The sequence below is a fragment of the Salvia hispanica genome, chromosome 3 (genome assembly GCF_029641045.1).
Source record: "Salvia hispanica isolate PSC_SH4W2 chromosome 3, Shi_PSC_v1, whole genome shotgun sequence".
Classification (NCBI taxonomy): domain Eukaryota; kingdom Viridiplantae; phylum Streptophyta; class Magnoliopsida; order Lamiales; family Lamiaceae; genus Salvia; species Salvia hispanica.
The window spans coordinates 33,339,192-33,355,978 of record NC_142694.1 but is presented as its reverse complement, the minus strand read 5'-3'; the positions used below and the strand labels follow the sequence as shown (position 1 = coordinate 33,355,978).

The window sequence follows — 16,787 nt, the reverse complement described above, 5'->3', positions numbered from 1 at the left end:
TTGCGTCAAAAAATGCGGGAGCAGATGTACAAGGTCCTCCAAGATTGGAGGGCCGCCACTGACCCCACGGAGAAGATGTTTCATCACTCGATGCTCGAGAGCATGCGGGTTGATCTGGACCACGCGAGGGCACAGATCGGGGGTTCCGACGTGGGGTCAGATACCCCGGGTGGCGGCGGCGCGGGCCGCCGGCGACGGCGACGAGGAGTAGAGAGTGGCGGGGCTCGTGTGTGGAAGCCCTTTTTTTATGTATAAAATCATGTATTTTTTTTTAATCTTTGTACTTTTTTTTAAATGAAATGAATTAATTTTTCCGTATATGTGTCGTAAATTTAATTCCGTAATTTAATCATAATTTTAATTCCGTAAATGTAGTATTTTTTGAATTATTTTTATTGCGGCTGGTTTAAATCTAATGTGGCAGGTGGATTTTTAGTGCTGCTAACGTGGCAGAGAGAGAGAGTGACTGGCCTATTTGCATTGGAGATACTCTAAACCATCGGATTAAATATTTCTGAGTGCCCTATTTTATTCCATCCTTTCTATCATATACAAAATTATCACAAGAAGCGTAATAGAGAAGGTTTTCTAAGTAGCAAATATGTGAAACACATGCCTCGATCCCTCAATCAAAGTAATTATGAAAAAAATGCAATCATAATAAACTAATAACTTACTAGTGGTAATACATTTATAAAAGGAACATAGTATCATTCTCTACACCATATTCTAATCTCCATGATCAGAGTTATGACGAATAAAACGACGAGAAACGCTGCAAATCCAACATTCCACGATGAACCGGCCTTCCCCAAGTGGATGCCATAAAACACATTTATCACAGCCAAAAACACCAAAGCCCTTCCCACCCCAAAATGATACCAATTCCAATATTTTCGAACTTTTGAGCTCTTGTCCGGTCGGATTAGGAGAGCCAGAACCTGCAAAACATAACTTTCGCTAGTAAGATAAGATCAGGAATATAGAATGGATACTATATTTAGACCATTGTGGACCAAAACTGCTTTTACTCCATTCATTCCACCAAGTTGAGGCGTCTGCTTTAGTCACGGAAATTTTTAAAAAATGATTATTGTTTTAATTGGAGAAATAATAAAGTAACATATGAATAAAGTAGGAGAGAAAATAAAATAGGAAAGAGAAATTGTGTTAATTATTACTACCATATATATGAGTATTAATAAGAAAAAGAGGAAGGTAACCTGAAGGCAGCCAAAACTGATAATAACAATTCCAAGAGCTTTGTGTATGGGAACGTCGGCGCTGAGACGACCATCCAAAACAAAGCCACACATTACACCAATTAAACCCAATATAAAGCCTATTGATTGAGTAACGGCATGCATATAGAACCAAAGTGGGTCCCACTTCCTCATGTACCGAGCTACCATCACTCCAATTGGTATCAAGATGCCCCAGCCCAGCATGTTCAAGAGCCCATGGATCCTCCGGAGATTCGACTCTGGCCGTTTCTCAGTTTGAAATTGACCTGTTATGCACGGTCATACAGATATATGCATGCATAAGAAATAAGATCGTGATTCTTTACTTTGCTAAGAAAAGAAGTTTTAGATGAATTTTACATGTGTTTAATTTGCAAGTTAATTAATGGGCCTTAGAAACAATTTCAGGCTTCAAAATTTGTCACCAAAAAGATAAGTTAATATACTCCAAACATAGTCATAAAATATATACATAATCTGGTTGAGCGGTTAGAACACTTACATCATGTACAAATAATGAAATAATAATAAATATTGTCATCCACATCCACAAAATATAAATGAAATAAATTTGGAGACATTCATTTCTTCAAACGTGAAGGGCCATCTCCCGACTTGTAGTCCAATAATAATTTGAGAGTGCCAATTAAAATTGTACTACTACTACTACCACTACTACTACTACTACTATATTAACGAAAATAAAAACGTTAGGTTCACATAATTAGGAACATGCAGATCGGTCAAATTATGTAACGCATAATTACGACGCTATAAAAAAAATTAAAATTAATTAATAATAATAATACTAAAACTAGAAGGTTATGTTAGTTAGTCAATTCTTGTGTCATTTTATACTCTTGGTGGGTGGGTTAGCCGACGACAATATACTAACTTAACCCACCAAATATTTTTGACCTTAGCTTTTGTAGGCCCTACGTTTGAACTATTCTAATTTATTTTATGTAATTAAACGCGTAACTTCAAATATACTAGTAGTACTAGTGTTTATTTCACTATGATTCAGACAATGCGACCATCTGTTTTTTTGAATGTTATGGTCCGAACAACGTCATACAGTTGATTCTTCTTTAATTTATTCAATATAATATCAAACCATTCTTTATTTTTATTTTTATGTTTGTGTGGTAAATGTGAGTGAGGAATTCATTTTTTGGATTCAAAATTTCAACAATCCATTCACCTTTTTTCGCTACAACGTTGTTTTTAACTGACCTGATGCGTAATTCAAGGAGGTGGCGATTTTATCTTGATGTTCGGTCAATCGGAAATCGGGGGCCTGGGGTAGGCGCCCCACCGGCCCCACCGCGTAGATGAGGCGCGAGCCAGGCTGAGCGGTGAGGAGCTGGAAGGCGATGTAGATTCGGCCTGACTGGACAAGCATGGTGGAGGCGTTGCCAAATGGCAACCCTTGAGTGGGTGTCTGAATCAACGTAACGAGGCTAGGTTGTTGGCCTCCCAAGAAGTATTGCTTCATGTTAGAAGTGCCACCAGATTCCACCCAACCAACCACGGCAGTTGAGCCTACCATGTTACCATTGGGTGAGAAGCCTATGGCAACATATGCATTTGTGCTTGGTGCTGAGAGCACGAAATTCCATACATTTGGTGCAGCCTGCACAAACTGCACCCCAACAAAGAATCATGTTTCACCCAAGGGGTATGTCGTATACCTGATGAAATATATCAGGTTTGTTGTCTATGTTCGCAAACATGTTATGGTAGACAGACATTTAAGTACATAAGATTGGGTGCACCACTTGTGTGTCTGTGTGTGTTTTGAGAGAGAGAGAGTGAGACTTACTCTGAGGATGAAGCCTTGAGAGCTCCAGACTGTGACACATTGCATAGAAGTTGTGTCAAAGGAGAGTGGGTTTTGCAAAGTGAGGGGAGAATTGCAAGAATCTTGTGATTGTGAACAAACATATGAAAATAAGAAGCTAAGAATGAAGAATTGAGTGTAGCTTGGAGTTGCCTTCTTCATCTCTATCTCTCTCCACTCTCTCTACTTCTCTTAACTCTCTCTATAGAGAGAGTGTATATTTATGTATATTAGGGGTAAATTGCAAAATGGACAAAAAATGATAGCATTTTGAAAGAAAGTTGTTGACTAGCTCCTCTTGGTTTTGCTTTATGTTAATTGAAGGTGGGAATAAAGAATTGACAACTTCAACTGAAATATAATTATTTCGACTACCCATATCATCTATTCATCTTTGATAAATAATTCTTCTTAGTATGACATGGCAAAGTTCAGAGAAACGATCATCACAGCGAAAAACTTCATTTTCACATTTTAATGCTATAATTCGTTAAAATAAATACCACGAGAACTGATAACTATGAGGGGACCCCCTAGGTGTATCAAATTATTAAAGAAACATGTTCTCTTAGTGTTAATCAACTATATAATGATGACAAGATGAGATGTAAAATAAGACATGGCACCAACTATTCTCATGAGGCGACAGGGAGCAAGGGTTAGCAAGTCAAAAACAAGAAGCCCAGTTAAAGAAAAGCAAAACAAACTGAAACTCAAATTTCATAAGGTTAAATTTTTTAACCAACCCGAATAAATGAAGCCATTTCAACCAAAATGTGTTTCGTTTGATTTTTTGGAATTTTGCTGAGCCCGATGATCCAATCAGGATCAGCCACCACTACCACCAACTTGATAGAAAGCAACTAATAGCTGAACACCATGTTAAGACTTTCTGCTAATAATGATAAACAGTTAAAGAAGGAAAGCAACTAATAGCTGAAGACCTTGTTAAGACTAACTGCTGATAATGATAAACAGTTAAAGAAAGAAAGCAACTGATAGTTGAAGACCATGTTAAGACTATCTGCTAATACAGTTAAAGAAAGCACTAACGCTTGAAATCAGACGATACTTACTCCCTTACCATGATCTCCCACAGCAAAGTACAATTGAGACAGTCCCTCGGTAGTGGTTTTCAAGAGGATCAGGATTCTATCTGCACTCTCCTCATCGGACAGAAGTGTAACCTGACAGCTCGATTCAAGGCAAAATCCACTTAACAACAGGTTTTGCAGAAGTCAGAGGACAAAATTTACAATATTATAAACAAGATATGCTAGCAGCCTACTACAAGTATTGTTTGCACTCCAAAAGGTTTGATAGGCAAATTCACCATATATGCCACAACAATACTTCATTTCCCGAATCAAAATCTTATCAGATAGTATATGTTTTCTTGCCTTTGCTAATTGTAACCTCATAATTTTCCTATAGGCTCTATGAATTCTTTTAAGTATTTAAACAGCAATGTTACAGTTAATTTACAGACAAAACGATGCCAAATAAAACTAGGTAGCTGGCAGAGTTAAGTTTTGGCTGTTAATATTAGAGTAGACACCATTACTTGCAGAAGATCTATCATTGTTCACCCTTTTATAGAATAGGACATAAGCTGCAGCTGACTTCACGTCTTCTTCATTGATAGGTGATATGTGGCTGTCATCGAAGTTGTACCACCTGTTTTCGTCCAGAAGCTGCAAAATGAAATGAGTGCAACTTAGAAAAGTTACCACCTTGTGGATTCAATTAGATCTTACATCATAATCAATCATGATTTTGAGCTTTCATGGAAATATGATTGAAGGCATCAATTAAGCAATCAGTGAAGCATGGAAATTAAGAAAATGAAATGTGAAAGTATAAAGGACAGGGCAAACCTTAATGTGTGCTGTGTAATGTCCACTACCCATGCTGCCATAATGATTTGTCAGGGCATAGAGTTCATATATCTGACGCCGTGTGTTGTTCTCGTTCGCAACATAATTTGTCAAATCGAAGTCATGAATGGGAAAATTTACAAATGTGTCAAGCTTGTGCTTCATCGACCGACTGTAGGAGAATCTTTTCAAGTGAATAACAAGAACTTCTGGAAGCCTCCAAAGGTCCAGTTTCTTGCTTGCCTGGCGCCTCTCCTTGCACTGAGGACAGTACCTTCATCAGGAATGCATAGCCATGTTAGATATAATATAACCATAATACTATTCTCACAAACATATTAAAGACTTCAGTCTCATGAGTACATAAATATTCATAGTTAGTGGTGGTACAAAGCAACAGATAAGAGGAAAACAGCTCACCACATGTCCTCAGGTACCAACGGCTCCTCGCGTAGAAAAGCTTCCAAGCAAGTGTACAATGAGAGAGGTTCATTACGAGCTTTCTTGCTAACATGCACATGCTTACAAACTTCTGGAAGATTTTCTATGTGTTTGGTATCGTAACTTGCCAGAAGCTTCTGGGACCAGTCAACAAATACAAGAATTGACATGGAGGATAATGATAATTTGACCACCTTATCATCACCAACAGTTAAGTCGATGCAAGCATTATTTTCGTCAACCAGCTGCAGTGGAAGCTTCTCTGACAGCATTGGTTTTGAACTTCCACCATCTCCTTTTGTTGGATCGGCTATACTAGAATCTGCATGGGATTCATTTGAAGCCACAACTGAAGCATTGCTCGTGGTCATAGCACCTGAACCTTTTGTTCTTAACATCGGTGAGAGCATAGTATGAACTATCTGTTGTATGTCACTTCTAGTTATAGTATCATCACAGGATATTGGTGAAACAAGAGGAGTTCCATAAGGTTTCCACCCAACAGGGCTCTGGGCATTTCCTATACCCCTGTCAGCAAGCACAAAAAACAAGGAAGGGGCAGGGTATTAATCAAAAGAAATGGCAAATAAAGAAGGCCACATTACATTGAATAATAAAAAATGGAGTAGTTATTGAGCAAATTAATTTAATAAAGGAAAAATATCTATCCCAATTCTAAGTATGTTAATTAAGCGCACATACTGTTCTTCCCGCCGGTGTATCAGCTGTAGGAACTTTGTTTTCTTCAAAACTTTTGGAATCTTGCAAGCGGTAAGGTGGTTATCTTCTTTTATGGTAGATAATAATATCATTGGATCTTCCAAGAATCGGTAAATCAAATGGCCTCTTATCTGTGACAGCAAATAAATACATAAGTTACCAATACATGTACATACATTCTGTGATGCCACCATATAATTTACTTTAACCAACCTCTGCAAGCAGAAGTTTCTCATTAAATTGCAAAGAACAAGCATTACTGAGTGCTTGGACCAAATCTCTGCAACGCCCGTGCTTTGGCACAGTTAATGTGTAGGCTGCTGGCAATGCACTTCCATCACATGTAAAAATAGTCAGCGTCATACTACGAGTGGCAGTAAACTGAAGAGGCAACGACAGATACATGAATGGGTCAAATGTGACTGAAACTTTATTGCATACAGGACATACAAGAGTTGATTTGTATTGGCCCTGCAAAAGACATACTCCCGACTTAACAAAAAAAAATTGGCTGGTTTAACACAACAAGAAAGAGAGAAACCAAGATTCTCCATAAATACTCCCTCCGTCCCATATTAATTGGCACCAATTTCCTTTTTCGTCCGTCCCAATTAATCGACACCCTTACTTTTTACTCTTTTTGGTAATGAACCCCACATTCCACTAACTTTTTCCACCCACTTTCCACTACATTTCTTAAAACCCGAGGCAAGTTAAATGGTGCCAATTAATGGGGGACGGAGGGAGTAACAAAATAAAAACTAAGCATGAAATGCAGCACAGTGTTATGGGAAACAAGACAGGAAGCAAACCAAAGTTGGATTATCATAGAGTGAAGCTAGGTATTACTATTAACTTGATTTTTAAAATCAGTAAATACCAAGGAGCAAGCAAAGATAAAAGTGGTTAGTCAAGCAATAGACTTGTCCCGCCGTGAAGAGGAATGCTGTCAGATTATGTTGAAATGGATAGCCAGTAGTAATATAACAGCATGGTTTGAATTGTAATATAAAGATGATGATAACCAGATTCCAAAACCACTGTACTACAATGATTTGTGAACCAATACAGTTTCAACTTTTCTTTCTTTATAGCATTCAAATCAAGAGGTTAAAAAGATCAGAATGGATTCACTGTGATTCCCCACTCATCGAGGAAGCCAATTACATATTGTATAACAGAAAACCCATTAAACCAGTAACTGAATCCTTATAGTCTATAGATATTGGTTGCTGCACTTACTTGACAGACATCCACGATAATCGAATCATTACGAGCAATATGATTTGCCCAATACTCGTCTGCAACTTCTTCATCGGCCCTACCATCTGCATCTCTAGATTTTATATATGGTTTGTGTTTTACACGATTCAGATCTTCATGAAGCCCATCTAAGAGAAATGCAAGTAGTTCCTATACAGAAGGGAACACATAATTGACTCTTCAATCAATACTACCATTAATTCAAGAAAGCTATTAAAAGGCGCCAAACCTGTGAATCATGTTGACTGCATCCACTGAACTGCGGAGCAAAGCGAGCTAGCTTTGACTTAAATAGCCGAGGAGCAACCGGAGCTCGTCCTGGTGCCCACAACTTTCTAAGCAGATCTCCAAATGCTAAAGCAAGCTCCCCCTAAATGATACATCTAAAGTAAGCAAAAAGATAACCTTCAAAATCAATAACAATATTCATATAGAACTCAAGCAAGTGACTGATCTTTATCCTCTACGGAAACAATCAGAAACAATCAGAAGCTAGTGTAAAGGCAATCCCCATGAAGAGGTCCTAAGCTATTCGGCTTCATGTATATAAATTATACATATATAATAAACACGATAAATAAATAAATAAAAAGATTTGTTCCTTCACAGATATACAAATAGATCAAGTCATTAATTTCACAATATGTTTTTATCTATGAGTCACATAAACTCCATAGAATGAGAAGACAATAAAAGATAATCAACAGAAGAGATCAATTATGAAATCGTAACAAATCCAACCACCTACCCTTCATGTCCTTGTACAATACCAAAAAAATTAATTAAGAAACAAGAATATTTTGTAAAGTTTTGAAACTTACAACCATGCCAAGAGGATTCTGTCGATTAATCTCTTGATGGTAATCTTCGCGAAAATACCAAGCAAATTCTGGTGTATGAACTAGGCATTGTATAGCACTGTTCATAAAACAAGTGTTCCCAAGATTCAACAATCCAGTGAGACCACAAATTGCCCCTCTTGTACTGACACCGCTCGTTCCATATGCCTTTTCCGTATTTAGATTTTGAAAGTGGGATCCCGAATTACCATTTCTTGATGAATACTTGCTTGCAGATAAACCTCCGGAAGTTGCAATACTTGAATGAGAAGTAGCAGCAGCCAGGCTTCCATTATTCATTGACCCATTCTCTTGGTTGGAACTCAAACCACCTTCTAATTTAATATTGATTACTTCTACCAAGATCTGTTTCATGCATCGCAATAAATATCAGAACCAAATCATAAAAAATTATCCAATAACCGGCGAGCATTTATTCTGCAGAAATCCACAAAGGTTCTAACACTGAAGGAATTTGGGAGAAAATGAGTCTGCAAAGCACTCAACAAGCAAGAGCAGAAGTAGTATTATAAAGGAAAGAGAATTCAAAGAATTCTAGAAATATGAAGAAGCGAGATAAGCTAATATAGATTACTTAGTAGTTCCTAGTTTGTTTATGTAAAACATTCAGAACACTGGCCAAAGTTAATAACAGGCACTAAGAGAAAAAAATAAGATTATAAGAGCAACCAAAGCCTAAGTAATGAAACATGAAGCTTAAATTCCTATAACCAGATCCGTTTGAGAACACATAACGTAATGGATAAGGCATTTTTAGCTAGGTAATTTGTTAGGAGCATATGAAGCACAAACTGCCATCTTGTGCCAAGAGTGTATATATTAGGCAATCAATGCCTTGTAATTAGCAATTGTTCAATAAATATACGAAAAATTCACAATCTTCATACAGTAGCATACAAAACCTATATTCCATAATCTCCTGCTTCTAAAAGTAGAAAAAGGACACTATCAAAGTTCCTTAGGAACTAAGTTATGATACTGTTCCTAACCAAGTGCTTCAGTAAGATTATCATCCAAGCAGGTGAAACTGAAAAGTATTCCCTATATGAGGAATGAAGTAAAATTACAATAAAAACTACCTTATTAGACCAGAAGACCAAATTAGATTATGCAATATAGTGATACCACCCATATCAAGATCAAATCACAAAGGGAGAAACATATAGCAAATTTAAAATGATGAACAATTAGAAAGCAACTCCAATTGAATAGGAAAACATCAATGTTGAATATGAAATTACATGCACAGACAGTTCATCTTATAGTCCAAAGGTACACCAACTCTAACTCATTTAAGGAAGGGCTATGGTCTTTAAAACAAATTATGGCAAAACATATAATCACCTACATCCTGATCCATTTGAATGTTTGCATCATCCAGCGTCTTCTCCATGTCATTCATCAATGCATGTTTTTGATGGCTAAAATAATCCCAAATAGATACCTAAGAGATTGCAGAGCTCAATTTCAGAATTAAAGTGAAAATCAAAACCAATACAGACATATAAGGAATGCATTATAGAAAAAACTACTTACTTGCTTCGGTGTGAGATCAAAAATTTCACAAGCTTTTCGGTGAAGTTCTCCAATTGTTTCCTGCACAAAAAGAAAGGTGTTCGAGGTGGGAGTTTTCCCTTAAGGAGAAGGAATACATTGTTTACCTTTTTGCTCATCCTTATGGCCGAACGATCACCTTTCGGCATCAAATGTAACTCGAGTCGTAGTGGATAAACTTCTACTGACAATTCTGTTTGAGAAAGACCAGTGTTGATCACTTTACGGGCCAACACAGGACCACCACCATACCTATTAAGCATCCATATTAAATAATACTTCTTTTTTAAACTTCTGATATTCTTTACATAAACAAAATTGGAAGTAAATACAACTTGCTACAAATAACCCAGTATAGTTAATTAGTGCTTTGCTATTAAGCATTGAATACACCTATCCATATATATATATATATAGGGAGATGATCAAAATAAGTATGCATTTAAATCCAGAAATGCAGCCCAAATCTTGGCCCTAAGATTAAGCGATCTAATGGTCAATAATTGACCAAAAATACGGAGGGTCATAATAAAGCAATTTTAGGTCATATTATAAAATTAGAGTTTATGTCATGTTAAGATCATTTTAGGTCAGGCTTTGTTAGCATGACCTTAAAATAAGTTAACTATGACCTAAAAATGCCCTACGTATGACTGTGTTCTGCGTTTCTGTATTTAAATGGAGTTTTCATAGATCAAAACCCTATATATATATATATCCATCAGTTGGAAGAGAAGATAACAGTATTCATGAATTTCTTTCAACAACCAGTCTCATATATATTGTTCCACAAACAAGTTCAAGCCAGAACTAGTATGTCCTATAAATTCAGCTACGTATCTCTTCTGAATTTAATAGGGGAATCATAAAAAATTTGTAACAGGTTTTTACAAAAAACTAAGAATAAAATAAATAGTGACATAAAACAAAATAAAGACAAGGTGGATGAGTGAAACCATTAACTTCTTACTCACCATGAATGCATTTTGTTCCAGACTTCTTTTGGAAGCAGTATATAATCAGTTCCTTCCACTAAGGTATCATGAAGTTCAATGCCCATAGCAGAATCCTCAGATACTGCTTCATCTATTAAATCAGAGTTGTCAATGCAAGATGGTTTCTTCAATGCACTTAAGTTGACTGCCCCCTGATGCTCGGAAGAAGATTCATCATTAACGATGCTAGTTTGGTTTACGTACTCAAGCCAGTTTTGCCACCATCTGGAGGTTACACAATATGTAGATAGAGAAGAGAATGAAAAAAGTTTGGTTTTCTAAAATGCAAAATAAGTGGACCTAAATGAATCATTGAAATATCAAATAAGTATATTTCATTTTCATCAAGAATGAGAAAGATAAAGCAATAAATCCTAGTGGAAATAATCAACCCAAGTTCCAAGTTCCAAGTTCTTCTAAGAGTTTGCACGTTTGCTAAAACTCTAAAACCTGCAAACAGCACTATCTGTTTAGGTTTAATCAAAGTAGTCCAAACATAATTCATACACATACACCTTTCAGATAGTCATTACTAGTAGCATTCATCTCCTTTGTGTACCTTATGGTAAAGCCAGCATATATTCCATTTGCTTCAATCATACTAGTTAGGATTTCGTATACCACTCGCAGCACAATACATCACTGACTTTAAGATCAACATCTACAAAACAAAGCTAAATTAAGCGCAACCAGAATGTTTTGTCAAAACAAAGCAAAAACCTAGTTTATTTCTTTAGCCCCTAAATCCAGCCATATAAGAGACAGTCAAAACACAAAGGACTAATTCAAAACAAATACAATTAGCCAAATACATTCCAACTCTGAAACTAATGGAACATCATATCCTGCATTTCACTCACTCCACAAGCAATCGCATCTAGCCTCAAAATAAAATTCAAACAAAGGTCTAAGAAATGAACAGAGCCTGCGGAAAAGAAAAAAAAAGGAAAAATTACCTCTGGGTTATTAAATAGAAAGTATCGCCGACTTTGGTCTGGGCTTCGGCGGCCACAGAAATGTCTCTAACGGCTTGCTTCTCTTCCTCCGGCGTCAGCTTTCGCGCCATATCCACCTCCTCTAAAAAAGGGGGAAATTATGCAGAAAATAAAAAAATAAATTTTCCGGCAGAAATTGAAGATGATAGTTGCAGTGATCTAGGGCGTGGGCGTTACAAGTGAGAGTGAAATCAGCTCAGCGGAGAGAGAAAAAGGGAAGAAGCAAGGGTTTATGGGTTTGTACCGTTGAAGTTGGAATAGCGCCACCTCACACTGTGTAGAGACAGAACAGAAGACTGATACGTGAGTTCAGATTTTTATTCAATTTTTTTTTTATGAGAACCAGTTTTCTGGTTTTAATAATGAAAATCATAAAGATGGATTTTTTAGAGAATACTGAAAAAAATGTTACTATTATCTTCGTAATTTATGTATTACCACTGGATGTTGTCATCTTTGTACAAAAACGAGCATTGTTAAATCATACTCGGTCATCGATCAATCAAGGTTTATGAGCTATCTTTATTATAATTACCATTTGATTATTTTCCTATGCATGATCCTCGTATTAGTATTATCGTGCTTTATAATCACAAGTCTTGAGTTAAACATTGTAGAGTTCACAGGTAACAAATCTTCCATCTCCGCTCCTCAGCCATGCCTCTGTTTGATTATGTATAAAGAAATGCAAATAGAAAAGAAGAAAGAAGTGCAACACAAATGTGGTTAGAGACAACAAAATTCTACAAATCTTATCACCTGCTGCATAACTACTACTACTACTATTTAACTACTCCACCATCTGATTTTTTGAGAATTACTTAAATGAATTTATTTACTGTGGGCTCATATTTTTGGGGTTATTATCTTACTGCTACTATCTTTTTTATGTTGGATTGTTGTTATTCATAAGTTTATCAACAAATCATCCATTATTATTACCCGATTTCCTCGTACAATCGAGAAAAAATTCTATGGACTTGACATACCAAGGTGGAAATATTATGTGGTGTGTTCTACCACTAATACATTGACACATGGAAACTTAGAGGTCTCAATTTCCAGCTGGGATATTACGTATTCACACTGTCATATAACAAAATTTCTATTATGGAAATTATAAATTATCCCATAATTACCATACGTAACCATATATACACTATGCATAATATTTAAATCTGCCACAGTCCCACTATATCTTTTACATAACAGAAAAATTATTGCTAAAATTATAAACTAACTATTTCATTATTTACGTATAATATATACTCAATATAAAAACATAATAGAGTATAATCACATTTCATGTTATACCTTCTTTTTTATTAATGGCATTGAACACAATAAATTATGATTATATAGCTTAATAGTAATTTATATTACTTGTGTATATTAATCACTATTATATAATGTTCTTATGCTATATTAAACTATAATGCCGGTAGCTAATAATATCAAGATGGTAAAAAAATAGTTAATTACTATATTAATTTTTCATCAATAGACCATAAAAAATATAAAACAAAATACAGTAAATTATTGTCATGGTAATAGAAATTGAATTTTAGAGAAACAACCATAGGCAAAGTGACCACCAATCAAAAAGTTTAATCCTATCAAAATTATTCGATAGTTACTACAATTTCTTTTTCGTAAATAAAAGAAACAAAAACTAGTTCAAACTTAAAATGATCACAATACTCTCTTCCAAAGTGCATTCTAAATATTATAGCAACATGATCCAACTCAAATTTCTCCAATTCGAATCACTTTTCTGACTTGAGAAAATCATGGCGGCCAATCACTCGGAAACGTATTTTCAGGTACACTTGCCACACTTTGATAGTCCTATAAAACCAAAAAAAGAAAAGAAGGTATATAAAAAGACAAACTAAAATATATAGAATATATCAACCTATAAACACAAAACTATACCTGAGTCATTAATGAAGTAAAGGAGATAGGTTGGGCATAACCAGGTTGAATTGAGGTCATATAAAATGGTGTACCCTATGAAATTATATGACAACAAATCAATAAAAATGTGATGCATACATATACATATTAAGTTGATAAGCATAAACCACGAACATACCGTATATTGGTGGCTTGGATTCATGGTAAAATTCCTATTCCACACTGGTGGATGGTTTGTAGGATTTACACCATGAAATTGTTGCAAAGGTCCTTTACCTTTCAATGATTTGCCCTTCTTTCGCTTCTCTATGGCGCTCTTCATTCTAGAATTTGTCATTCCCTTCGACTTTTTCTTAAGAGGGTCAAGAATCTGTGTTGGACTAACTTGAGGAACATCATTATCCTCAGTTCTCATGGTGTTGTTATCACTTGATGAGACATAATTCCTGATCTCAACATCAAGCTCTTGAAGTCTCTTTTTTGCAATTTTGACGGTTTCAACGTCATGAACACTTAAGCTCATGACATTAAAAGATTGGCGCATCAACTCCTTTAGGTGATAAGTTCTTGTCGACGTCAAATCTAAGGAGCATGAACCACTGTCATCATTTTGCACTTTTAGTCTTGCACTTTTCGTCCACCTCTTCAATATCTATTGCACAGGAATAGTAGTCACATTGAGATGATTATTCATTACCGTTAATGCATGACAACATAACACCCTAATAAATCAAACAACTTGCATGTACACGAGATGGTAGTATTATTTGCATCAAAACTCACATAATGCTCCAAATGACCAACTTCCCTCCTCAAGGTGTATGTGTAAATTCCACCTTCATGCTTTGAACCTGTCACATGCCATGATAAACCTTTAAAATATTCGGCTTGAAATTTCTTGAATATCTTAATAGTATACACTTGTGCCGCTTGCCTCAAAATATCACAATCCACACCAATTCTTGGCACCCCTCGAGCACATTCGAAATCATCGACAGCTTGATTCTCACGCATCTTTTCTGCTTGCTTCTCATAGTGACTAACAAACTCAGTTAATGTCATTGTCTTACAAGACAAATGTTTAAAAACATTATTTGTGCTTTCACTCCTCTGCGTAGATCTTATACTGGCCGAAAATTTATCACGGTTGAATGCGGGGCACCATTTATGACGTATCAAGTACAGATTACTCAACCACTTATTCTCAGTAACATTCCATCCTTCACATAGATCTCTCCAAAGCTGCTCCATTTCATTCTCCATTTCAACTTCATACAACATTTTATTGAACTTCGCCTTAAATTGAGAATCTGAAAGCAGATATGAAATATGTTGAGTGGCATTTTTAGAGATATGCCAAACACATAACCGATGGATGCTGTTCGGAAAAACCTTGCCAATAGCATTGGCCATTGCACTATCTTGATCAGTAAATATTGTTTTAGGTGCTTTGTTCCCCATTGCCTCCATAAACGTCTCGAACACCCAAATAAATGAGGCTATTGTCTCATCTAACATGAAAGCACAACCAAATAAGACATTTCTCCAATGGTTATTGACCCCCACAAAAGGCGCACATACCATGTTGTACTTGTTTGTACGATACGTGGTGTCGAACACTAAAACATCACCAAAGCAATCATAATCAATTCTTGAAGCACCGTCACACCAGAAAAAATTAGTCATTCTATTTTGATCATCAACTTGAAAAGAGTAGAATAGATTACTTCCACTAGCTTGTAAGGACTGTAAGTGCCTTAGAAGACTTTGACAATCTCCTGCACTTATTAAGCTCATTCTTTTCGATTGTAAAATTTTTTTAGCATCCTGAAGAGTAAAACCAACATTTTGCGCTCCTCCCGCTTCATTTGTCAGATAAGAATAAGCTTTTGTGGGTTTTATCCCAGAATCAACCATGGTGTTAAGAATGCTCCCCTTTGTTTTTGTAATCTTGCGACACGATCTAATTAAATGCTTCTGATTATCCTCAACAAAAGGATGACTGTGGACATCATTGAATTCAACCACTTCCCAAACAGATTCTTTGATATGAAACCTAATGCGAGATGTACACCCACATCTTTTTAATGACCTTTCAGTTTTTCTGTCCTCAGACGGGGCAAATTCAGAGAATCCCTCACAACAACATAAAAATAAACATCCACAAAGCTCATTTTTTCTATTGTAGGACTTCTTACCTTTTCGTATTCCGAACCCTTTGGTAAATGCATATGCATTATATGCTTTGTAGGCATCTTCTTCATCAGCAAAAGTCATTCCCAATTTGAACTCAAATTCAGTGTCCACACGATGAACATATGAAGTTTCTAAATTTTCTGCAGTAGAAAAAGAAATTATGTAAAATTCAATATAAACTCATACAATTAAAATATTACACAATTTATTATTAGATTTACATTAAAAATTCATATCCTTATTTTTATGCTGTTAAAATATGCATTAGGCTGATTAGAAATATCAATCATAAAACAAAATGATAAAACTTTAGCAACTAAACATGTAGATTTTAAAATTATATTATAAAAGAACAATTATAAAACAATGAAAACAAAGCTAAAAGAGCAATCGATTAAGAATACTAAATTTTACTTGATTAGGAAGACTAAATTTTAGTTCATCCGATTATACGTAGTTATCCAATAAAGTTTAAAAGAATATTTAGATAAATAAATATATAGTGGGTAATAAGAATAGGTATTCAAGAACTCATGTATGTATGCATAACAGAACAATAAGTGGCGTACCGTCGAAATCCATTGATTGTTTTGTAATGAAGAATTCTTTTGATTGTTTTGTAATGAAGAATTCTTTTAATTGATTTGAAGACTATGATAGATAAATCATAGAAAGATTGTGTATAGATTATGCGTGAGTGTATTTATGGGATAATTTATAATTTCCATAATAGAAATTTTGTTAATTGGCCGTGTGAATATGTAATATCCCAGCTGGAAATTGGAGCCTCTAAGTTTCCATGTGCCAATGTATTAGTGGTAGGACACACCACATAATATTTCCACCTTGGTATGTCAAGTCCATGGAATTTTTTCTCCATAC

At 35.5% G+C, this 16,787-nt stretch overlaps 2 protein-coding genes across 8 annotated transcripts; both read right to left on the bottom strand.

The window, feature by feature from the left end:
- Positions 1-572: 572 nt before the first annotated feature.
- LOC148930603 (cytochrome b561 and DOMON domain-containing protein At3g07570-like) lies at positions 573-3,490 on the bottom strand. The gene is made up of 4 exons (XM_089067404.1): positions 3,070-3,490; positions 2,481-2,889; positions 1,224-1,510; positions 573-941 (listed from the first exon to the last, which is right to left on the bottom strand). Exons 1-4 carry the CDS (start codon positions 3,247-3,249, stop codon positions 711-713), a joined length of 1,107 nt encoding a protein of 368 aa, XP_088923530.1. The 5' UTR covers positions 3,250-3,490; the 3' UTR covers positions 573-710.
- Positions 3,491-3,791: 301 nt separating this feature from the next.
- Positions 3,792-12,163, bottom strand: LOC125212112 (ubiquitin carboxyl-terminal hydrolase 5-like). Of its 7 annotated transcripts, none has more exons than XR_016136569.1 (16): positions 12,037-12,163; positions 11,754-11,874; positions 10,777-11,022; positions 9,910-10,054; positions 9,785-9,844; positions 9,597-9,692; positions 8,210-8,593; positions 7,618-7,758; positions 7,368-7,538; positions 6,339-6,596; positions 6,108-6,256; positions 5,385-5,933; positions 4,965-5,238; positions 4,652-4,781; positions 4,164-4,274; positions 3,792-3,979 (listed from the first exon to the last, which is right to left on the bottom strand). XR_016136569.1 is itself a non-coding variant. In XM_089067403.1 (15 exons), exons 2-15 carry the CDS (start codon positions 11,861-11,863, stop codon positions 4,255-4,257), a joined length of 2,733 nt encoding a protein of 910 aa, XP_088923529.1. In that variant the 5' UTR covers positions 11,864-11,874; positions 12,037-12,163; the 3' UTR covers positions 3,792-4,254. The 7 variants fall into 7 exon arrangements, 5 of the variants coding, with proteins under 5 accessions (XP_088923529.1, XP_047968128.2, XP_088923528.1 ...); XR_016136568.1 differs by having other exon boundaries at positions 4,172-4,274; XM_089067403.1 differs by having other exon boundaries at positions 3,792-4,274.
- Between the last annotated feature and the right edge of the window lie 4,624 nt (positions 12,164-16,787).